At 38.8% G+C, this 22,638-nt stretch overlaps 2 protein-coding genes across 4 annotated transcripts in view; both read left to right on the top strand.

Annotated features, from left to right (window-relative positions):
• The window catches only part of LOC130927668 (oocyte zinc finger protein XlCOF6-like), a 59,803-nt gene extending 41,086 nt beyond the window's left edge, over nucleotides 1–18,717 (top strand). For 2 of the 3 annotated variants that reach the window (XM_057853613.1, XM_057853612.1), the window contains one exon: nucleotides 5,703–14,650. In XM_057853613.1, the coding sequence (XP_057709596.1) occupies nucleotides 5,703–7,699 (1,997 nt within the window). In that variant the 3' untranslated portion in view covers nucleotides 7,700–14,650. Of the gene's footprint in view, nucleotides 1–5,702; nucleotides 14,651–17,606; nucleotides 17,862–17,948 lie in introns of those variants that run through there. The other variant, XM_057853614.1, reaches the window with a different exon arrangement.
• Nucleotides 1–22,638, top strand: part of LOC130927694 (E3 SUMO-protein ligase ZBED1-like) — a 287,791-nt gene that overhangs the window by 153,653 nt on the left and 111,500 nt on the right. The window lies entirely within an intron of this gene.

The raw sequence follows: 22,638 nt of genomic DNA, 5'->3' as shown, positions 1-22,638 counted from the left end.
ACCACAGATTATGTAGTAGTCATTTTATATCTGGTAAGATGCATTTAATATATATTTAGAGGGTTTTGGGCTGACAACCACAATTAAGATCATTGCTAGGCTAATCACCGACAACATACACGTATGTATGTAGTGAGAGTGCTATCGCTAAACCATATAAACATTAAAAGCCCTAGCTCCATTGACAAATGACATGAAATACATTAGACTTGACAATGGATGTTAGCAAGAACAAAAGATTTTGAATTGAAAATTTCGTAACCTTTCCACCTTTCCAAGCACAAGAAAGATTCCTGCCGAATTTTCGTGGACGAGGACCTGTTTCACCCAACCAGCAACGAAGTATTTATAAGCCTCCAAGCTCTTAAAGTTTTTCAAACTTTCGTGAGAATATGCTGATTTTGTGTGGACAAGATACAGTGGTACCTCTACATACGATCGCTTCGACACACGAACTTTTCGACATCCGACGTAAAATTTGACTCGCTATTTGTTTCTACATCCGACGACATGCTCGAAATACGACAATGGCAGCACCGCAGACGAATGCACGGCGGATTTTCTTGTGTGACAAATCAACACTGGTTTCAGAAAAGGTTGGTACAGGTGGTGAAACAAGGAAAAAGTTGACGCTTACCTTCTAAATGAAGATGCAAATGACAAAAAAATATGAGCGTAGGGTGGGCATCCGTGAAATGGCTCAACAATACATCTCCACGGTCCTCCTCCGACCATCGTTCGCCAGTCTTTATAAGTTAAGCTGACAATTCTCATTGTGGTAACATCTCCAGAGAAATCGCCAACTTCGCCACGTTTTTATCATTTATTTCACAATTTATTCAAAACAAAAACACCTTCTGTCTGCCGCAATTGACGGTGTTCTCAAGAAAACATTCAAAGTGAAAGTGAAACTCAAGCTCACCGGTCTGTCTCTGGCACGTCAGCCCCGGGGTGCGTTCAGGGTCAGCAAAAAACGTCCGCCACATTAGAACCCGATTCGTTACATTAATACAGGAATTATTATTATTATTATTATTATTATTATTATTCCGATTTTGATTTATAATTTATTTGTTTTGCTATGTGTAATTGCCATTTGTAATAGTACCAGCAGTAATTTTTAAGGATTTAGTGAAGGTTTTTGGGCTGTGGAACGAATTAATGGAATTATAATGTATTCCTATTGGAAAATCCTGCTCGACATACGACCATTTCGACTTACAAACAAGGTCCTGGAACGGATTAACTTCGTATGTAGAGGTACCACTGTAGTTGTAAATATCAGGGTAGCTAGCAGATGTCAGGCAAATACGGCAAAGACAGCGGGTCGAAAAACATCGATTTAGGCATCAAATATTGATCTGGCGAATGGATAAACTGAAGCTTTTCCACATAACACCTTTTATGCAACGCATCAAGTGAGTTTACGGCATCCGAAAGCACCCGGTCTTCCATGAAATGCATTATAAATTGCTCGATCAATTGAGACCGTTGATAATACAGACACAAAATGATGGACAAGGGGGCGGAACAATACAGCGATCACGTGATTTTGTGACGTCGGTGGGTAGGGTCTATAGCAGATGGGACATATCTGCATATCTGCGATCTCCTATGTCTCCTGAATAGTCTCACCAATTTTGAAGGTGATCCAACTAACTCCCTCTGTGACAAGGTCTCAAATGTGCACCCTGTTAATTGATAAAAATTTCACATTCGATCAAAATACCCAATGTCCTGTTGGGTTTGGAATATGGGTTCAAGAGACTTTTTTAAGCAGTTTTGCACAAGGTATCGACTCCCCAAATTTCATTGCTCTACGTTAAAAAAACCTAATAGGAAACGCCTTTTTGAAAAATTCAAGGGGGCGCCACTGAGCCCTTTTGTTACATTTTTTTTGTAACGTCGCAAGATTATCGAAATCCACGCAAAGCCACATGTATGTGCAAAATTTGGTGAGTTTTCGTGCATGTTCAGGCCTCCAAATGTAAACTGTACTACAAATGGATAAAAATTTCACATTTGATCCAAAATACCCGATTTTCTGTTGGATTTGAAAAATGGGTGTAAGAGACTTTTTGGAGCAGTTTTGCATAAGGTATGGACTTCCCAAATTTCATTGCTCTATGATGAAAAAAAAACAACAGGAAAGGCCTTTTTTAAAACTCCTTTCTGTCGCCACTAGTTGGCACTGTAGAGTTGATGCAAATGACCCCTACCCTTCAGGGTATGACTCTCAACAAGCACGGGAAGTTTGGCGCAGATATGTTGAATATCTGCTGAGTTATGACTGTTCAAAGTTTTTTGCGAGACAAATTGTTGACGGTCATTTTCCCTTTCCTGTTTGGACCCCTCCGCTTCAACGAAATCTCAATATTTTTCATCAGGTGCCTGAAGACATGTCTTAAGCAGGCATGAAAATCTCTCACCTTTCGGCGAAATTCGCCGTTTTGAAGTCAAAAAGGGCGACCTACGTGAATTGCGTAGATCCGAGGAGAAATTCTTTTTGGGAGGGGGGGGGGGGTCGCAAGGTTTTATTTAATTATTATTATTATCATCATGTGATTAACTTAGTACGTAAACTGAGCATTTAAGAACACAGTCAGCAAATCCTTCTAGATGCTTCGCTGACGAGAACCAATCATCGGGCCAAGCTGCATTCCATTATTCCAAACGCGCGCACTCCTTACTGTACATGGAGTGCTCGGAGAGCCTTCGGTTGCATTGCAAAGCAGCGAAATCAAAAAGCAGGCCTTATCCACATCGGGGCAGACCAGAGCGCAGCATACACACTTGCCTGTATTTGCCAGCAGATTGAATTTGGTGAGTAATGGTTTCAATCATTTTCACGTTTTGCGATATAAAAAAATTACTGCCATTCGTTGCAGCTTGCGTTGAACACTGCCAGAGCTAGCCAAATCTCCCATGAAAAAAAATGGCTCCCGTTAAATTGGCGTCAAGCTTGTGTATTTAGCGGTAATATAAACGAAGAAACACACTGTTGAGTCAAATTAAGCGGCATTCTCTCGGATGGAGGGGGCGCCTCACATCGCTCCCGTCGTCCGCCGGAGACGCGTTATTTTCGGCTTGGATTTGAGCTGACGGCCGGTGTCGGCACAACAGCGGCCCGACGAGTGGTGGGAATGAGTCCTGTTTCTTAAAGCTTTTCAGAAATACAGGGATCCCTCGTTTTTCGCGGTTAATGGGGACCAGAACCCGCCGCAATAAGTGAAAACCGCGAAGTAGCCCCCCCCCCCCCCCCCCCCCCCCCCCATTTTTTTGTGCGTGTTCAATGCATTTATTTAGATTTTACATTGGAAAAAAGATACATACATACATACATAAGACATGTTTTTTCACTTTTTTCACCAAAGTATCATTTATAAATGATTTTCAAGCACTTCAAAATGTAAGAATTATGATAAGTTTTAAACATGTTACTGCCCCACCGAATTATTTTTAAACAAGAATAAAGTAGTTAGAAAATGCTGGCCTTTATTAAAAGCTTCATAGTGAGTCTACTCAAACCCTCTCAGGCTTTGGTAAACGGTGATTGGCACATGTGCAAAGTTTTTCTTTTTATATATATTTTTTTGTTTGAAGCAACTTATTTGATTGAATAATAAAGGCACAAATGTCCTAGCCAAAATGTGGCCCAAACGCAAAACATTACTTAAATGGAAAAATTTGTTTCAATCAAGAAAAATAGTTTTCAAATGCTTTTTTTGTCTCAAATTTATTATTGCAATCAAAAACATTTTTTTTTATTGAAGCTACTTTTTGAGATTAAAAGTATATACTGTATTTTGATTGAAGCAACTTTGTTTTTTTATTGAATAATAAAACCCCAAATCTAACTCCATCGTTATTGAGTGAGAAAGAAATTAAGAAAGCTTTAAAACTAAAAGCCACCGGGGAGTCTGTTTGTTTTTTAAAATATTTATATTTCATTACATAGACATGCGTCGTAGGGAAGGGAGTTTGAGGGATAAAAAAGGAGTTAGATGAGGCTGCTAAAGGCAGTGGATACCTCATCAGCTGGGTGAATAGCAGACCTGGTAAGAACAAGTTTGCAAGGATAGTCGGGTATTAAATCCAATTATAAACACAATTACAATGTTATTTTACTATAAGATTTTTATGTCATTGCTTTATTAATCATTAGGGGCTAGAGTTGTTAAGTATGGATAATAATGAAATAATAGTTTTAAGAAAACTGTGCTGTTGGTGGCTCAGTGACCATCTGATGTGGTTTGTTCTCAGATGAACAAGTTGAGGAAGGAAGTTTTGATGCAGACGTTGAAGGAAGAAAAGAGGCAGACTGACTGAGTCACAGCCAGAAAGTGTTGATGACAGTTTTGATTTCTATTCACTGTTGCCCCCTCCCAATTAAAGTATGTCACAGTCGCAGCCAATTATTATCTAAAGCTGGTTAAAATTGAAGTTATGTTGTTTTAAGGTGTATTAAATACTTGTTCATGTGCCCCTTTTGATCTACGAGCACCCACCCCTCCACCGGTCTCTGCATGGCCCTGCTGAAACACAGTGTGGGTCGACAGAGCTCAATATTTTGTTGGGGTGTACAATACAGTGTACTGGAACATATTTCCTCCACACCCTTCTCACCTTTTTAACCCCTGACCCATTTTCATGCCTGCTTAAGGCTCCCCTGATGCAGGTTTGAGGTCAACAGATTTTTTTCCCTTGGAGGAGGAACGTGTCTCGTAAAAAAAAAAGGCATTTCCTGTCCTCACTAGGGGGGCGCTAGGCCTAATGGGTAATATTTCAATGCACTCGTGTTAAGGGTGGGATACCGCACATACATGCCAGATATGAAAAAGATTGAACGTTGTGTCAAGGAACTATTAGTCATTTACTAAATTTGTCATTTTGCCGAAAAAATGGCCGACTTTGGCACCACGCCCAGGTCAGACCAGTGAATGAAAACGCACCATTTTAAAAACCTAAGCTCTCATATGTCTCCTGAACAGTCTCACCAATTTTGAAGATGATCCAACTAACTCCCTCGGCGAAAAGGTCTCAAATGTGCACCCTGTAAATCGATAAAAATTTCATATTCGATCCAAAATAACCGATTTCCTGTTGGGTTTGGAATATGGGTGTAAATGCTTTTTTGGAGCGGTTTTGGACAAGGTTTAGACTCCCCAAATTTCATCGCTCTACGCTGACAGACCCTAATGTTATAGGCCAATTTTAAAATTTAAATTTTTTTGCAACGTTGCAAAATTATCGAAATTTACAATTTTCCGCACTTATGTGCAAATTTTGGTGACTTTTTGTGCATGTTCAGGCCTCCAAATTGGCCGTTTTCATTTGCCCTGAAAAAATAAATAAATAAATGAATAAATAAATGAATAATAATCCTTTGCAAAACAATAGGGCCTACGCACGCTTAGTGCTCGGGCCCTAATAATCCTTTTCAAAACAATAGGGCCTTCGCACGCTTAGTGCTCGGGCCCTAATAAATAAAATTGCTAGTGCTTGCGCCTGAAGGATGAGGGCGTGTCAGTTCACGATGACTAACAACCAATTGGTGCATTGTTGTCATGGGAATGACAGCCCGGAATGAATGTTACATGCGCGTATATACACTCACCCTCTCTCAGCCAGTCTACCCTCACGGCCTACCAGCCAGATAGAGGGTCTATAAAATATATCATTGGTCTTCTTGTGTCTTGCAGGTTTCAGCAAATATCTTGGTCCTGATGCTCAACAGCTAAAGAGAGAAGTACAACATCCAATCAAAAAGGAGGAGGTAGCGCTGCCATACGTTAAAGAGGAGGATGATATCACCATGTCGAGTGGTGAGCCCTCGAATGGCGAGGATGGTCCGAGTGAGGTTAGCAGAGGGACGCAGCCTCAAAGCGGCAGCAGCAGCTCAACAGAAGGACACATTTTCATTGCACCATCAGATAGAAAAGGCACCACGTCACATTCCCCTTACAAAGATGGTGGTCAGAAGAAATCTCACGGTGACGGCCAACTCTGCAAATGCTCTCAGTGTGGGAAAACCTTTTCTAATAACTATGCTTGTCGTAAGCGTATGAGGAGCCACACTGACGAAAAACCTTTTGTCTGCTCAGTTTGTGGTCAAAAATTCACTCAGAAGAGCACCTTAATAAGTCACGCTAGAACACACACTTGTGAAAAACCTTTTTCCTACTCAGTTTGTGGAAAAAGATTCACTCGGACGAGCAACTTAAACACACACACAAGAACCCACACTGGTGAAAAACCTTTTTCCTGCTCAGTTTGTGGTCACAGTTTCACTAACAAGAGAAACTTAGAAACACACACGAGAACCCACACCGGTGAAAAACCTTTTTCCTGCTCAGTTTGTGGTCAGGGATTCACTGAAAAGCAAAGCTTAAAAATTCACTCGAGAACCCACACTGGTGAAAAACCTTTTTCCTGCTCAGTCTGTGGTCAGGGATTCACTCGAATTCACCACTTAGAAGCACACACAAGAACCCACACTGGTGAAAAACCTTTTTCCTGCTCAGTCTGTGGAAAAAGATTCACTCAGAAGGGCACCTTAAACACACACACAAGAACCCACACTGGTGAAAAACCTTTTTCCTGCTCATTTTGTGGTCAGGGATTCACTTCAAAGCAAATCTTAAAAAGACACTCAAGAACCCACACCGGAGAAAAACCTTTTTCCTGCTCATTTTGTGGTCAGGGATTCACTTCAAAGCAAATCTTAATAACACACTCAAGAACCCACACCGGAGAAAAACCTTTTGCCTGCTCAGATTGTGGTCAAAAATTTAGTCGCAAGAACGACTTACAACGTCACACTCGAACCCACACTGGTGAAAAACCTTTTTCCTGCTCAGTTTGTGGAAAAAGATTCACTCACAAGGACGCCTTAAACACACACACAAGAACCCACACTGGTGAAAAACCTTTTTCCTGCTCAGTTTGTGGTCACAGTTTCACTAACAAGAGAAACTTAGAAACACACACGAGAACCCACACCGGAGAAAAACCTTTTTACTGCTCATTTTGTGGTCAGGGATTCACTTCAAAGCAAGTCTTAAAAAGACACTCAAGAACCCACACCGGAGAAAAACCTTTTGCCTGCTCAGATTGTGGTAAAAAATTTAGTCGCAAGAGCGACTTACAACGTCACACTCGAACCCACACTGGTGAAAAACCTTTTTCCTGCTCAGTTTGTGGAAAAAGATTCACTCAGAAGGGCGACTTAAACACACACACAAGAACCCACACTGGTGAAAAACCTTTTTCCTGCTCAGTTTGTGGCCACAGTTTCACTAACAAGAGAAACTTAGAAACACACACGAGAACCCACACCGGTGAAAAACCTTTTTCCTGTTCAGTTTGTGGTCAGGGATTCACTGGAAAGCAAAGCTTAAAAATTCACTCGAGAACCCACACTGGTGAAAAACCTTTTTCCTGCTCAGTCTGTGGTCAGGGATTCACTCGAATTCACCACTTAGAAGCACACACAAGAACCCACACTGGTGAAAAACCTTTTTCCTGCTCAGTCTGTGGTCAGGGATTCACTCGAATTCACCACTTAGAAGCACACACAAGAACCCACACTGGTGAAAAACCTTTTTCCTGCTCATTTTGTGGTCAAAGATTCACTCAAATTCGCCCCTTAAAAGTACACACAAGAATCCACTCTGGAGAAAACCTTTTTCTTGCTTAGTTTGTGGTCAAGGATTTGATCACAAGGCTCGGATTAAGAGACACGTGTGTGTTGATGTGAGAAGCAGTGGCCGATGACTCTTTTGCCTGTTATCCATCCATCGTCATCCAGGACGATTGTATTCTGGAGAGCTTCCTCAAATCCTGTTGAGGATTGTCACTTGTATGATGTGGATCCACACTTTTGCCAAAAGTATTGGCTCACCTGATTTAACTCTCAAGTTGGGTGGCGTTATTTATACAATACTCTCCCTCTTTCAAGCTACACTTTTCAGAATTAATATTTGAAACAGTAGACCCCAAATTACAAAAATTCTAAATCATTCATCAATAATATAATTACATAAATATATAAAATTATGATTGACTTGCAAATATTTGTTTTTTGGGGAGGGGTGGTTATATATAATTTTAAAAGTTACTATTACCACTCTTGATTGACAGTGACATGTTACGACGGAGTAATGGGGCCAAATAAAGGGAGGGGGGGGGGAATGACAACGAGATTGAAGTTATACTGTTACTACAAGAAAAAAAGTCATATTATTACTATCCATGGATTATAATTTGATGTAGATGAGCTAAAAGATAACGGATTACCTTGTTTTGGAAATGGATTCTAAAACACAGCCTCACGAGATGCTTTCATTATTGTTGACTTTAGTGGAAGCGGCAAAGCGCTACAGAAAGTACGTGGCCGCTTATTCAGCTACTTTACCCCGACGTAACAAGACGACTTTTTTTCCTCGTAGTAACAGTACGACCATAATCTCGTATAATCTCTATAATCTGTATAATCTCTTTATTTTGGCCTAATACTTTGTCATACAAATTGGACAGAGATGATTAAAATCGTTTGAGCTGTTAATCATTCTGGCCCCATCGATGAAAATCTCTCGACTCTGCTTCGAATTTTAAAGTGCTTGTACTTCACTGTGCTTGTTAATTTCATTCATTACAAACAATTTGTTTTTATTCAGTTTTAGCTTCCCCTCCCCTTTGTTCAGAACAAGCCTAATTATAATTCTAATATTATAACTCAAAACTAGGGTTGTAACTAAAACCGATACTTTGTTACTAGAGCTGGGAATCTTTGGGCACCTAACGATTCGATTACGATTCAGAGGCTCCGATTCGATTATAAAACTATTATTGATGCACCCCACTCCTTTTTTTTTTTTTTTTTTTTTTTTTAATTTGTTTTGTATATTAGTTCCAAAATTGTTCAAAAATCCTCTCAGGCTAAACCAAACTACTATTTCAGTATCAAGTTAACATATAGCAGTAAACAAATATACAAAAATAACAGTAAATAAAAAACTCCAGTCCCCATTCTATATCAGCAGCTTTAAACTACTTTCAATTAATTTAATGTTGTGAATCAACCGTTAAAGTTGTTAAAATTGCTCCTGTTATTCCATAATTTCTCTCTTGTCTACTTTCAACATGTGAAAGTTTTAAAACTATTTTAAAGATAGATTCAAGTCAATATTTTACCGATTTAGGAGTATTTTAGATAAAAAGTTAATTAGGTTCGCTTGGAAGGTTCGCAACAGCAGCCTTGTAGGGAAGTGTACTGCTTTAAGATGGCGGCCGTTACTAACGCCCGCATCTAGTTTTTTGTAGATGTGCTGGCAACGATACCGAAGCTATAATGCATCTAGTCCTATATAAATGATATCTACCGTAACATAATGTTGCTTGTAGCAGCTTTTCGGCAGCAGTCAGGTAAATTGTTGTGTTTTTTTTAATCTCGTGGCATGAGTTGAGCTTTGGCGTTACCCGAGGGGCCGGGTAATGAGAAGCATGATGTTTAGCTACTCTCGCTCCGTCCCTAATTGCGTACCGAAGACCGCGCGGCGCGCTGAGTGTGTCGTACTTCTGCTTTACTTGGCATATTTCAATAATCGGAATTTGGATGTTTGTGAATCGTTCTCGAATCTTCCACGGCCGAATCGCGAATAATCTAAGAATCGGAAATTTTGCACACCTCTATTTGTTACCAAGTTGATTCTAACATTCAGAAAATGTGACGGGACTGCCTTTTCTGCAATACCCGAAGTATCGCCGCAGCAGATCTGGCCGCTTCTTTTGTGTGGCATACGAGGCGAAACAAGTTGCCCGACAAGCTGTCACACCGCTAAAATGGAGATTGTATATGAGCGCTTATATGGCAACCCACGCTTTACTAAAGAATGAGAAAAACAGTCAATGTACGCAACATGGCAGTGACGTGCATTTATGTCATTTAAAAAAAAATACATATATATATTTTCCTTTTTTTAGTTTAACTCTTTAACACCTAAGCCTATTTTTTTTTCCAAATCTGCATACCTTTGATGATGCCTTTATATTTCAAAGAAAAATAATCGCAATTGCCCGATTGGGTCCCTTTTTTAGGACACCATAACCTTCATGTCCAAACTGTTTTGTTTTTTTTCCCAACCAATTATAATCAACATTTTGGACCCAAAAAGACAAATCAAAACATTTTTTGTCAACATTTGTAATATTGATGTCCCATTGACAACCAAACATGCTCGACAAAACGTTTTTAAGCTTGATATTTATTCACCATGTTAGGATAAACATTCAACAACAAAAAATGAGACTGAATAGTTTTATATTTGATACGGCAACAAAAGCAGCAGGTATGGTCAAAGGCGTTTTTGTCCTTTCTACATATTATGGTCAAAACAGGTTATATGCAGGAGACAAACAGTGCAAAATAGTGACTACCGTATTTTTCGGACTACAAGTCGCTCCTGAGTATAAGTCGATCCAGCCATAAAATGCCCAACGAAGAGAAAAAAACATATACAAGTCGCACCGGAGTATAGGTCGAATTATTGGGGGAAATTTACTTGATAAAATCCAACACATAGAACAGACATGTCATCTTGAAAGGCAATTTAATATAAAAATACAATAGAGAACAACATGCGAAATAAATGTACAGTGTACAGTGCATGAACAACGAAATGTGAATGTACTGTCCTACGCTACGGCCTGTCCTGGCTATTCACCGAACTCCCAAAAGACAATGCTGGACGTCTGTATAATTTGCTGAATCAATTTGGTCCTCGATAGAAAACAGGTTCGCATCAACGTAAATAAATGATAATTAGGTACTATTAGTAATAAGTAACAGGTTAGCATGCGTTCGCTATCATTAGCACATCGTTCAAACAACCACATAACTGGCTCTAAGTGTCCGATCGCGGGTGGAAAACACACAACAACAACAGAAAAGATGATACACGCAGGCGTTGCCTCTGTAGAGATGATTTAAAAGCATAAACAATGAAAGTAGGTTCGCATCCGTCTATTCTCTCTAGTTAACTCGCCCACACTCACTCACTAACTCAGAGCTACGTAGCTGTCCGTCTTCTTCTGGCGTGTCACGTAAACAAGTGCGAGAGCGCCCTCACGTGGGCGTGAAGCGCCACAAACTGAATGCATCCATTTCAAGATAAAAAAGTCAATAATACAATTGAACATACACTGCCAAAGGCAGAACGCGACCGTGGCCATAGCTATAAAGAGTTATTCAGATAACTATAGCATAAGAACATGCTCACAACTTTACAAAACCATCAGTGTCGCTGCAAAACACCAAAATAATATGTGAAATTATATCATAATGTGTTAATAATTCCACACATAAGTCGCTCCTGAGTATAAGTCGCACCCCCAGCCAAAATATGAAAAAAAAACGCGACTTATAGTCCGAAAAATACGGTATATCAATAAAATATATATTATACACAGTATATAATACATTATATATTTTGTATATTAAGTACAATATAAAATTTGTTAGATACTTTTCCTCTCAATGTGCAAAACAGGCCATAAAATGACAACTATATTCATTTTTTAATCTTTGATTCCTCAAAGGCCTTGGTCAGTTCGTCTCTGACTGGAAACACAGGCCCACATTGTATGTCTCACGCATATATTTTCTATACTACATATATTTTGTATATTAACTACAATATAAAATGTGTTCGATACTTTTCCTCTCAATGTGCAAAACAGGCCATAAAATGAAAACTATGTACATATTTTAGTAAATAGTTGGCGCCCCATGCTGGCTCTCTACGATTTCGGTCTATGACCACACTGGAATCTCCAGCATCTCCTCAGTCCTCTCTAGGACATAAGTCCGGTAGAAGACGAGTACTTATTTCATTGTCATTTCATAGCACATACACAGTACATGTGTTCCTTATCACAACACAAACTGTAGCAAAGTAGTAGCGGGGGTGAAAGCTCGAAGCTATAAATTTCTTGTCGGAAATCCCTGACATGAAGGTTGCCACGGAGCCAGATTTTTTTTGTCTTTTTGTGGGAAGGGGGGTTAGGGGCTCAAACTTCGGAAAACCACTTAAATGCAGACTAAACTGCTTTTGGCACAGTTATGCCTATAACACAAACACATTTTCATTCAAAATTGCAGAATAGAACCAGCAGTAACCTCAACCTCCATCTCCTAATTTTTCCCCACACATTTCCCAGATTCAAAACCTCCATTTTAACGACTTAAGTACATTGGATGTTCATTAAAATAGTGTACTGCACATAACACGTCACCTTTGCTCAATAATATTCATGATTTAATACAATATTCATTATATTTTAGTATGATCCCTATAACCAGCATTATGTACTATTTATATGGCTCTTTTTTGCAAAATGGATAGTGATTTTATTGTGCATTTGTAAGTGTTACCCCAGACCTCTGTACAGTAGTGTAAATATGGCAGGATTAAAGAATCTGGAGTGATTAATTGTCTAGACTGATATGCTTCTTGATACTTTACTTTGTGTATGTTCTATTTGAGCTTTCCAGTTAACCTTGTCATCAATAACAACCCCAAGAAACTTGTTTTCATAGACCCGTTCAATATTCACCCCATCTATCTGTATTTGTACTGACTATATTTATTGTTTCTAGTAAATAACATGATTTTGGTTTTACTTAAATATGATAATTTTTTTGTGTCAAGCCAAGACTTTAGTTTACAAATTTCATCAGAAATCCTCCCCAGGACCTCATGCACATGCCTCCCGGAGCAAAAGATACTGTACCTGTACTTGTTTCTTCTGCAAATAAAACTAATTTTAATATTCTTGAAACTTTGTATATATCATTTATATCAAGAATAAACCGTTTTGGACCTAACACTAAACCCTGGGGGACGCTACAAGAAATGTCCAAGCATCAAGATGAATAGTCACCCTCTTCACCCAGTGTAGCGCCACCCTCCTAATCCCATACTTTTCAAGTTTATTGATTAAAATGTCATGATTAATACTGTCAAATGCTTTCTTCTTAGAATATTCCAACGAAGGTAATTTGTGATCAATAGCGTTACTGATGTCCTCAGCCGATTCAATTAAAGCTAGTGATGTTGAACAGTTAGCCCTAAATCCATCCTGACTGTCGAAAAGCAAGTTATATTTACTTGTGAATTTATCTAATCTGTTGTTGAATGATTTTTCAAGAATTTGGGGAAATTGTGGCAGTAGAGAAGCAGGCCTGTAATTTGTGAAGTGGTGCCTATCTAAGACTTGTGTTATGGCACTACTTTAGCTATTTTCATTTTGTTTGGAAATGTACCCGTTGAAAATTATAAGATACAGATATAAAGTATGTTAGTGGTTTTGGAATCCCCTCAATGACCTTTTTCACAACTGTCATGTATTTACAGTATCAACTATTTCTTCCACCACTGCTGTAATGGACATCGAATTGGGATTCCTTTCAATGAGGTTTTCATTCCACTCCTCAGATAAACTTTTTTTTTTGCCAGATTTGGTCCAACATTTACAAAGAAATCATTGAAGCTGCTGACAATGTTGCCCCTATTATCCTTCTTCACATCATTTTCCACAAAGCATTGAGGATACTTCCGTTGCGTAGCACCATTTTTAGTCATTCCATTCAATATGTCCCATATTCCTTTAATATTGTTTTTGTTGTTATACAATATTTTACGATAGTATTCTTTCCTTCATACCCTTATGATATTGGTCAGGTTTTTTAAAAATATTTTTACTACCTCTGTAGTTCTTTGTTTTATGAATTCTCTACACAGTGTATTTTTCTCCTTTACAAGCGTTTTGTAATCCCTTCGTGAACCATGGTCGATCTTTGTACTTTTGTTTTCTGCTGTACCGTTGTATTGGACAGTTTTTATCATATAATGATGTGAATATATTAAAAAAATGTTTCATATACACAGTCAATGTCAATTCCATGACATACATTTTCCCAATTTTGTGCCAATAAATCCTTTTTAAATGAGTTCAGTTTCGTGTGTACTTACTTGGCTGTGCTTGACATTCTGCTATGGCAAATTTCTTAGCTGGGTGCCATTTTAAACTGTTAAAAACTGTTAGGTGATAACTAATATTGTTCCTCAAGTCCGCTTACTGTATTACTTTCAATGTCATTGGTGAATATATTATCTATTAAAGTAGCACTGTGGGTTGTGATTCGACTCGGTCTGGTGATTTTTTTAATATAAACTCCTACTGTACATGGTATTGATAAATACATCAACCGATTGGTGCTTGTTCGGATAGATCAAAACAATATTGAAATCCACACAAATAAACACAACTTTTTGAATGGCTTTTGAAAACATTTCTCCTATCCAGTCCTCGAATGTTTCAATACTAGAGCCTGGTGCTCTATAAATACAGCGGATTATGACATTTTTGCTTTTTTCATCATCTAATTCAATTGTTATATATTCCAACAGGTTATCAACCTGTTGGTCGCGTCAAGCAGTTGTCATACTTTCTCCAACTTTGTAGTTCAAAATTTTATCCACATACAAGCAGACTGCTCCTCCACTCTTATTCTTTCGGTTTAAACGGTTAAATTCACAACCATTCTGTTCAAAATCCATTCCTTTATCTGCTTTGAGACGTGTTTCGGATGTGGCAATTATTTTGATGGTTTTATACATTTATTCCGATGTTCTCTCCTATTACTGAAGTTATCATACATACTTCTGCTTTGTTACTGATAATTTATTGTTCATTTTAATTATCATCAATGCTATCCTGCTGAATACAGTACATTGATCGCAGTACTGTCATTTTATTATCATCAATGCTATATTGTGTGCATCCCATAATTCTATGAGATCATGTAGTCCACCCAAAATAGAGAAAAAAATGTACCCAATATTATAAAAGCAAGGGCCATTTTTATTAATAACTTGACGTTATTACTTAATGAATTCATATTCAAAATATTGCAATATGTGTGATATATACATATATGTGTGTATAGTTGCGTGTGTGTGTGTGTATATATATATATATATATATACACACACACACACATATATATGTATATACAGTGAGGAGAACAAGTATTTGATACACTGTATATATGTATATACATATATATATATATATATATACATATATATATATATATATATATATATATCAGAGGTTGTGCTAGACATTTTCGTTGTCTGTCATGACAGGGTCATAAAAATCCGGTCATAATCTATTTTTACCCGTCACTTAAATTTCTAAAATGATAATGATGACATATTCAATCGTATTTAGTTTTCATTCATTTTTAATTAATATTGTAACGCTTGCTTGGCGGCGAAAAATTAGACACGGAAGTCGTGGTATTTTTCTCCCTCTTTTTATTCTGCTTACCGCCAACAACACCAACAAAACAACAACTCCGTCACCAAAGAAAAAGAGGCAACTATATAGACCCCGATCACCAACGTCACACAATGATCTTAATTGTGGTTGTCAGCCCAAAATCTTCTAAATATATATTAAATGCATCTTACCAGATATAAAATGACTACTACATAGTCTGTGGTGATCATTTGGTGCCCAGATTTCTTGTCGAATTACAGCAGTCCATCTCGCTCTCCTCTTCGGGTCTCTCAGAATACGGTAGAACTTCAAGTCTCTCCGTCTATCTTCTCTGTCACTGCAACCAACCGCCACACACGCCTTCACCATTTTGATTATTAATGTTAACGAGCAGAAAAACACGCCATAATAGGAGGCATGTACGTAGCGGTAATGTGTAAACACGACGAGCTGACACACAATATGGCGGCTCCAGTCAGGGGGGCGGAGTTGTGACGTCATGTGATTGGGGTCTATACACAGGCGGCAATCTAGTCCACCAATTGGATGACGTGCTGGCACACCGGGTGCACCAATAAGAACCTCGCGTTGATGTGTCAATCACGGTGCCGCCGCCAGACCCCGGTGACGCTACAATAGTCTGACAGAATAGCCAACGACGTTATGCATTAAGAGAGACAAGAGCTAATTAATATGCTCACTCGCCACCCTGTGGTCTGGGGTGTGAATTGCAACCTGTCAAAATGACGGACGGACTTCAGTTTTTTCCGTGACCGTTTTAAAAAAACGGTCAACGACGGAAAATATTCAGTTAACGCGACCCCTAATATATATATATATATATATATATATATATATATTAGAGCGGAAACTAATACTCGAGCAACTCGAGTAACTTGAGTTTAAAAACTGATCCGAGTAATTTTATTCACCTCGTGTAATCGTTTATTTTGACAGCTCTAAGCATCACGTTTTGCTCAGACTACTTTTGATGCGGGACAACGCGCTGATGTCGTAGAGGAAGAAGATTAAAAAAAAAAAAAAAAAAAACACTGCAGCCGACAGCCGCTACAAACGACGCCGACATTGATAAATACTAGCCCGCACGATGCTACGTTGGTAGCAGGTAGCGTCTGATGAGTCTCATAGAGATCACAAGTATGTTGAACTTGATGCGAAATGACAGACTCGGCCGCGTCTGGGCAGCGTTAGTAAACAGCCGCCATCTTAAAGCAGTAGAGCGCTAAGCGCTAATAAAGAGCGCTAAGCGCTAATAAATAAGATTAATGTTACTGTCACTAGATGAAGTAACGTTAGCCCTGCGCAGGGCTAGGTTTCCATTAATTATGAGCACTTTCGATGCGTGGCTAACGTGTCTTACATACAGGCTTTAACATAACATAGCGTTGTGGAGTGATGAGGATGTAAAATAAAAACTAAAAAATGCTAACTATCAATTTTAGCTCAGTAGTCATTGCTGGATAAAACACCAAGTAGCACTGGTCCCTAATGTGCTCCAATACAGCCTGTATCATACATTTATTTTGAACACTGCAAAAACTCAAAATCCTATCAGGACTTACAGTTTAGACTAACTTAAAACTTAACTAGAACTTTAAAATGGCTTGACACAAATAGAAATTCAATTGAAACACGTGGGAAAAAATCCTAACTTTTAAGTGATGTGTGTTATCAGGCGTAACAGCATTTTTAGGGATATATATTTATATATGTATACAGTATATATATATATATATATTTTTTTTTTTTTTTGTGAAAGCAGTGAATTAGTCTTTTTTTAATTATTAATTTTTAAATTGCTCTTCACCTAAAAATATATTTGTTTTATCCGATTACTCGATTAATCGATAGAATTTTCAGTCGATTACGAAAATATTCGATAGCTGCAGCCCTAATATATATTGTATATATATACACACACACACACGTACACATATACTGTATATACGAAATATAGTCCCATTCCTCCTTTGTTAGTGCCTCCGCCCATCCCTCCTGAGACCTGACCCTCCTTGGGCAGGTGCACGTGTTTTTATCTGATTACAGGTTGGGATGTCTCACGGGTGGAGCGACCACAGGTGTGGTCAATAACAATCAGCCATCTTTAAAAGCCAGTGGACACCACCACCTCCTCGCCTGATCAACTCGTCTGCTTACCTCAGTCAGTTGCATCTCAACATTTTGAGTCACCCATTTGATTACTGTTTTTTTATAAACTATTTTTGCTATTACCTCAGCGCTGATTGTCGGATTCCACGCCTGCCTCAGTTCTGAGCCCCCTCTTCGCCCCGGCTAAACTACTCCAAGCCTAACGTCACCCACCTTCTGCCTTGGCTCTCACGTCATCAACTATCTTGTGTTCACCAATAAAATATCATTCATCTCAACCAGCTGACTGCTTGGGGATCCACCCCCGATCCACCCCCACCCCATGCTCATGCACCTCTAACATCCTTCAACAAGGTGGTTGTGGTCAACTCATCTAATCAGTGGTAAGCACAATGTTTTCTATATTTTATATTGACATTTAAGTAAAAAGTTTAGCCGTCATTTGTCATGTATACATTTTATGGCTGCAGGTTTAATCGACGGGAGAACTCTTAGGAGCGAAGTGTCCTTTCCCAAGGCCTTGCTTCTGAGGACCGCATCGCTGTGGCCAGCTCACAGCTTCCTGCTCTACGGGAAAGGCTGGAGAAGCCTCCCTCCACATCAGGGCCCCGGCATGGGTTCGTCCTTCCTCCAAACAGGACGGGACAGGCTCCTAAGTTGCGGCCGGGTAGACGACCTGCTAGTGCCACTGCCGTGCGGCCCATCACTCCAGCAGCTCCTCCTGCTCCCCCAGCCCCTGCATCACTCCCCCAGGTCATTGTTCTATACCATGGTGCAGGTGGGACCTCAGCTGCCCCTGTCTGGGCTCTAACTCCTGTTGCCCCAGTGGCAGGCCAAAACTAAAGAGTTTGAATAAACTGTAAATATGTGAGCCCATTTATCCCACTAAAATGTAAATTCTATTACCCTTTTCCTGTGTATATATTATGTCATATTCAATTTTATATGACTAAGTACTGCATTATATTTGTATGTTATTTGCATGTTTTTATTTACCCAAATTTAATAGTTTGTTCATTAAGGTGCGTTATGTCCTGCATATCGTTTTGTAAATAAATACTGACTCACTGATTCTTTGTGCTAAACATATTTGTTAAGTAATATTTAGTACTGGGTATTAAAGTAAACATGAAATTGTAATCTATGACTATATGTCATTTAAAGAGGAAAATTTAGACTGCATTTTGTACTGCTACTTCTCATATTACACCATTTATAAACTATACATATTGACAAATGAAAATAGGTTAAGGAATGAAGTTGTCCGGATCGTGTAATTGTGTGCAATATTCAATGCCTTCACTGTCAACTGCTGCTACTTCACTTCAATTATTTGCACTGCCTGAACATAGGACTACCTCCTACATATTTTATATTTATTTAGATTTTATACTTTATTCATGCAAGCCACTTTCGAGATTTTTTTTTCTTGTCCTGCACTGTAAAGGGAGATTTCATTGTACAACCGTATAATGACAATAAAGGGTTATTCTATTCTAATGAATGAAAAGCAAATCAAATGGGAAAAATACTTAATTTATCTTTGAGGTAAATTGCTATCCAGGAATTAATTGAAACAAGCGAGGAATCTGAGTGTATGACACAATCTGAATGTTCTAAAGCAGGGGTCGAGAACCTTTTTGGCTGAGAGAGCCATAAACAGATTTTTTAAAATGTAATTCCGTGAGAGCCATACAATATGTTTAAGACTAAAAATACAAGTAATGTGTGCATTTTATGTAATTTCAACATTTTTAAAGTACAATAAGTCTCTGAATTCTTTTTAATAACATTGTTATGCTGTTGCTAATCAATGATAAGTATTTCTCACCATTAATGCGACTTCTGGTGCTGCACGGTGTTTCTGATGGCTTTGTAGTCTGGTTGATAGGCATTGAGAAACTTAGGATACGTCTCTTTTCATGTTCACGAAGAAACGACATGAATTCTATGTTTTTTTCAACCATACACGGAGCACAAGTTTATCCATTGGTAGATTTTTTTTTCTTTAGCAAACTCATTGAAGGACTTGAATAAATCTTTCCCTCTTAATTGTCCCTTGCATAGCCAAAACTGCCAGACTTTCCTCACGTAGTGTGTAAACGACAACATACCTTGCAATCACGCTGAACTGTGATAAATTGCTTAAATCCGTTGACTCATCCAAAGCGAGTGAAAAAAATGGAGCCGAATTTATGCCCTTCATGCCTTGCGTTTTCTTTGGTAAATGTCTACATTTTCAGGTGTCATCAATCAATATGGCATGTTGTGTGTTCGTAGCCGCTAATGCGGCTACTAAAAATAGCTCAATGACAAATGAAGACTACTTGAATTAAACACGCACGGACACGACGGCAGCACAGAAAATTTGCAAACACAACATGCCATATTGATTGATGACACCTGAAAGACACCTACCAAAGAAAACGTGACATAGTTACCTTTTAAAAACCCTTTGTTCGCCGAGGGCAAATGGTGCAGATGCTTGCTCGGTTGGTCCCTCGGCGTTTGGACTCTGAGTCCCCGCCAAACATTGGTGACTACTGTTTCCGGATCATTGCTATTAGTAAACTGTGGGCACAGTTTACTAATCTGTGGGTACAGATTACTAAACTTTACCCACTGATTAGTAAACTGTGGGTACAGATTACTAAACTGTACCCACAGATTAGTAAACTGTGGGTACAGATTAGCTATGATTTTTTATTTTTTCCATCCTGGCACCCGGGGGGCTCCGTAAAAGGGTTTCTAAAATTGGCGGGGAAAACGAAACTGAAACCATGGGAAAATTACTATGCACATGCGCACATCGGCCGCTCTTTTTGACAGCATAATACGGCGACCCCACTCGATCAGTGTCTGCCTCATCTGCGTTGCCAATGCGATTGATAAACAGATAAATAGATAGATAGACGCAACGACATGTATGTTTGCCACTTTCCAACTAAAATAACTGCGAACGGGGATTGTCACCATTTTGCGCAACGCACAAAGGAGTATAATGAAGCTACTTTTTTTTTTTTTTTTTCATAATTAGATTTGTCTGCGAGCCAGATGCGGCCGTCAAAAGAACCAGATATGGCTCACGAGCCACAGGTTCCCGACCCCTGTTCTAAAGTGAAAGAATGTGCTCTCTGATGAGGGTCTACGTGACGGATATATTGCGGAAGGATGACGTATAACGGCCCAAATACACCAGATGCATCGTCGCTGCGGTTCCGGTCCGACTCCAGTAAAAAAAGAATAGCGCCGGAGCCAATCCGTTCCCATTATATCCTATTGTTCAACGTATACCGGCCGCTTCAGTGCTCCGGATTGACTGCGGACCATCTCCGGTGTGCCGCAGCGCGCCGGATGGTATAGGCTATTTTCTATTTTTGTCGGACATAAATCTGACAAAATGGGCGGAGCTGGGCCTGGAGGTAACAGCCCAGTTGCTTATTCACAGTTTAAACACCAGCAAACATGGACGAAGAATGTTTCATCATGGAGGTGGAAAGTCACAAAGTGGTATAGGACAGTATTAAAAGCCAAGCTGCAAGGTGTCCTATTATGTGTGTTTTTCTAGCAATGATATCAGCCCTCATTTACTGCAAAATGGTTCCGAATTAGTGCCATTCGTTTGTGCTACTTGTTAGGACACCCCTCTGTTATGGTATGTTAATGTAGCGTACCAACTACGTATGGGCGGATCGATACCAAAATATCGATATTTCGATCCAGCGAGTTAAGTTTTAGGTATCGATCCCCAAGCAAAAGTATCGATATTTGGAATTAATGTATTATATTTTCTTTGTCTATTTTTTGGGTATATTTTTGTGCACTCTTCGTACAAATTTTCCCTTTCACGTTCTACACGCACATAAGCAGTGCACGCACATAAGCAGAGCACCGTTGTCTGCTCCCGCCCCCATTTACGTCCCTATCCTGTGTCGATCAGCATGCTTTTCCTCCGCCCCTCTCACGAGGCACCAACACAGTCACAACAAACAAACATTGGGAAGCTAGTGGTAGCATGGCTGCGGCATCGACGACGGATCGTAAAAGAGGTCCGGTTTGGACATATTTCATTTTAATAAATGGCAACGAGGCTAAGTGCACAATTTGTGCCAAAACTGTCAGATATTTTCGTTATACCAAAAACCTCACGAAACACTTAAGAAACGTGCATCCCGAAGCACACGACGAACTAAATGGAAAAACGTGCCACTCAAGCCGAGGAGGACACGAGAAAAGACAATACCACGCCGCCGAAGCAAAGCAAAGTACTTTAGAAGTGGCGTTTGCGAAAGGCAGGACTTATTCAGGTAACGTAGTTGCTAATTAATAGATAATCAGAGACGATATAAGCATTAGTGGCTGATGTGCAATATGAAACGATAAATATGGCATTTTTGTCATCTTACATAAAAAGAACTTTGCAGCACTATTGAATATGCTTTGTAATGGAAAGTTATAGCTACATCTTGTTTGTGAAAAGCCAAGTTCATCCCGCATTATATAAAAAAGGTAAAATGACCATAGTGACATATTTAACAGTGAAGTATTACTGTAATCTAAATGTGAGTCTCCATTTTATTAATTTTTTATACAATGAGAACAAATCAGCCCACATCACATTCCATAGGATAGTCAAGTAAACTACTCGCAAGCAAGTTGGGTATAAAAAATACATAAATTATTACTTAACATTTTAGATAGACACATCTCCCCTTACTGTATTTCTAATATTAACTATTATTACTTTTTTTTTTTTCTTTTTTTTTTTATTTATTTCAAGTGACTATAGTTTATTGGATTTATTTGTAATTATCAATAGAGAGCGGTAACATGCTACTATTAATTCGTTCTTTAATTAGATTTTTAAAAAAATATTGAATTTAGGTAGATTATAATATGATCAAATACAACGTGTAGCCGGGAAATGTTCTGTGTATATGAATTTAAGGGTCATGTTTAAAGAGTGGGACTGACTATTAGATTTTTTTGTTGATGGATTGTTTTATGAGTTTGTAGGGAAACTGCTTTGATAGTTAATAAAAGTAGCAGTTTTTCCATTGCAATGCATATTTGACACAAAGAGACTTTTATTAGTTTTTGAGTGTTTGCTGTAGTTGTACATTAGATATTATTAGATATCAGAATGGCTGAGAACTCTGC

Source organism: Corythoichthys intestinalis, chromosome 13, assembly GCF_030265065.1.
Source record: "Corythoichthys intestinalis isolate RoL2023-P3 chromosome 13, ASM3026506v1, whole genome shotgun sequence".
NCBI classification, from domain to species: Eukaryota; Metazoa; Chordata; class Actinopteri; order Syngnathiformes; family Syngnathidae; genus Corythoichthys; species Corythoichthys intestinalis.
Note: the sequence above shows the minus strand (reverse complement) of the source record. Positions and strands in the feature narration are given on the sequence as shown.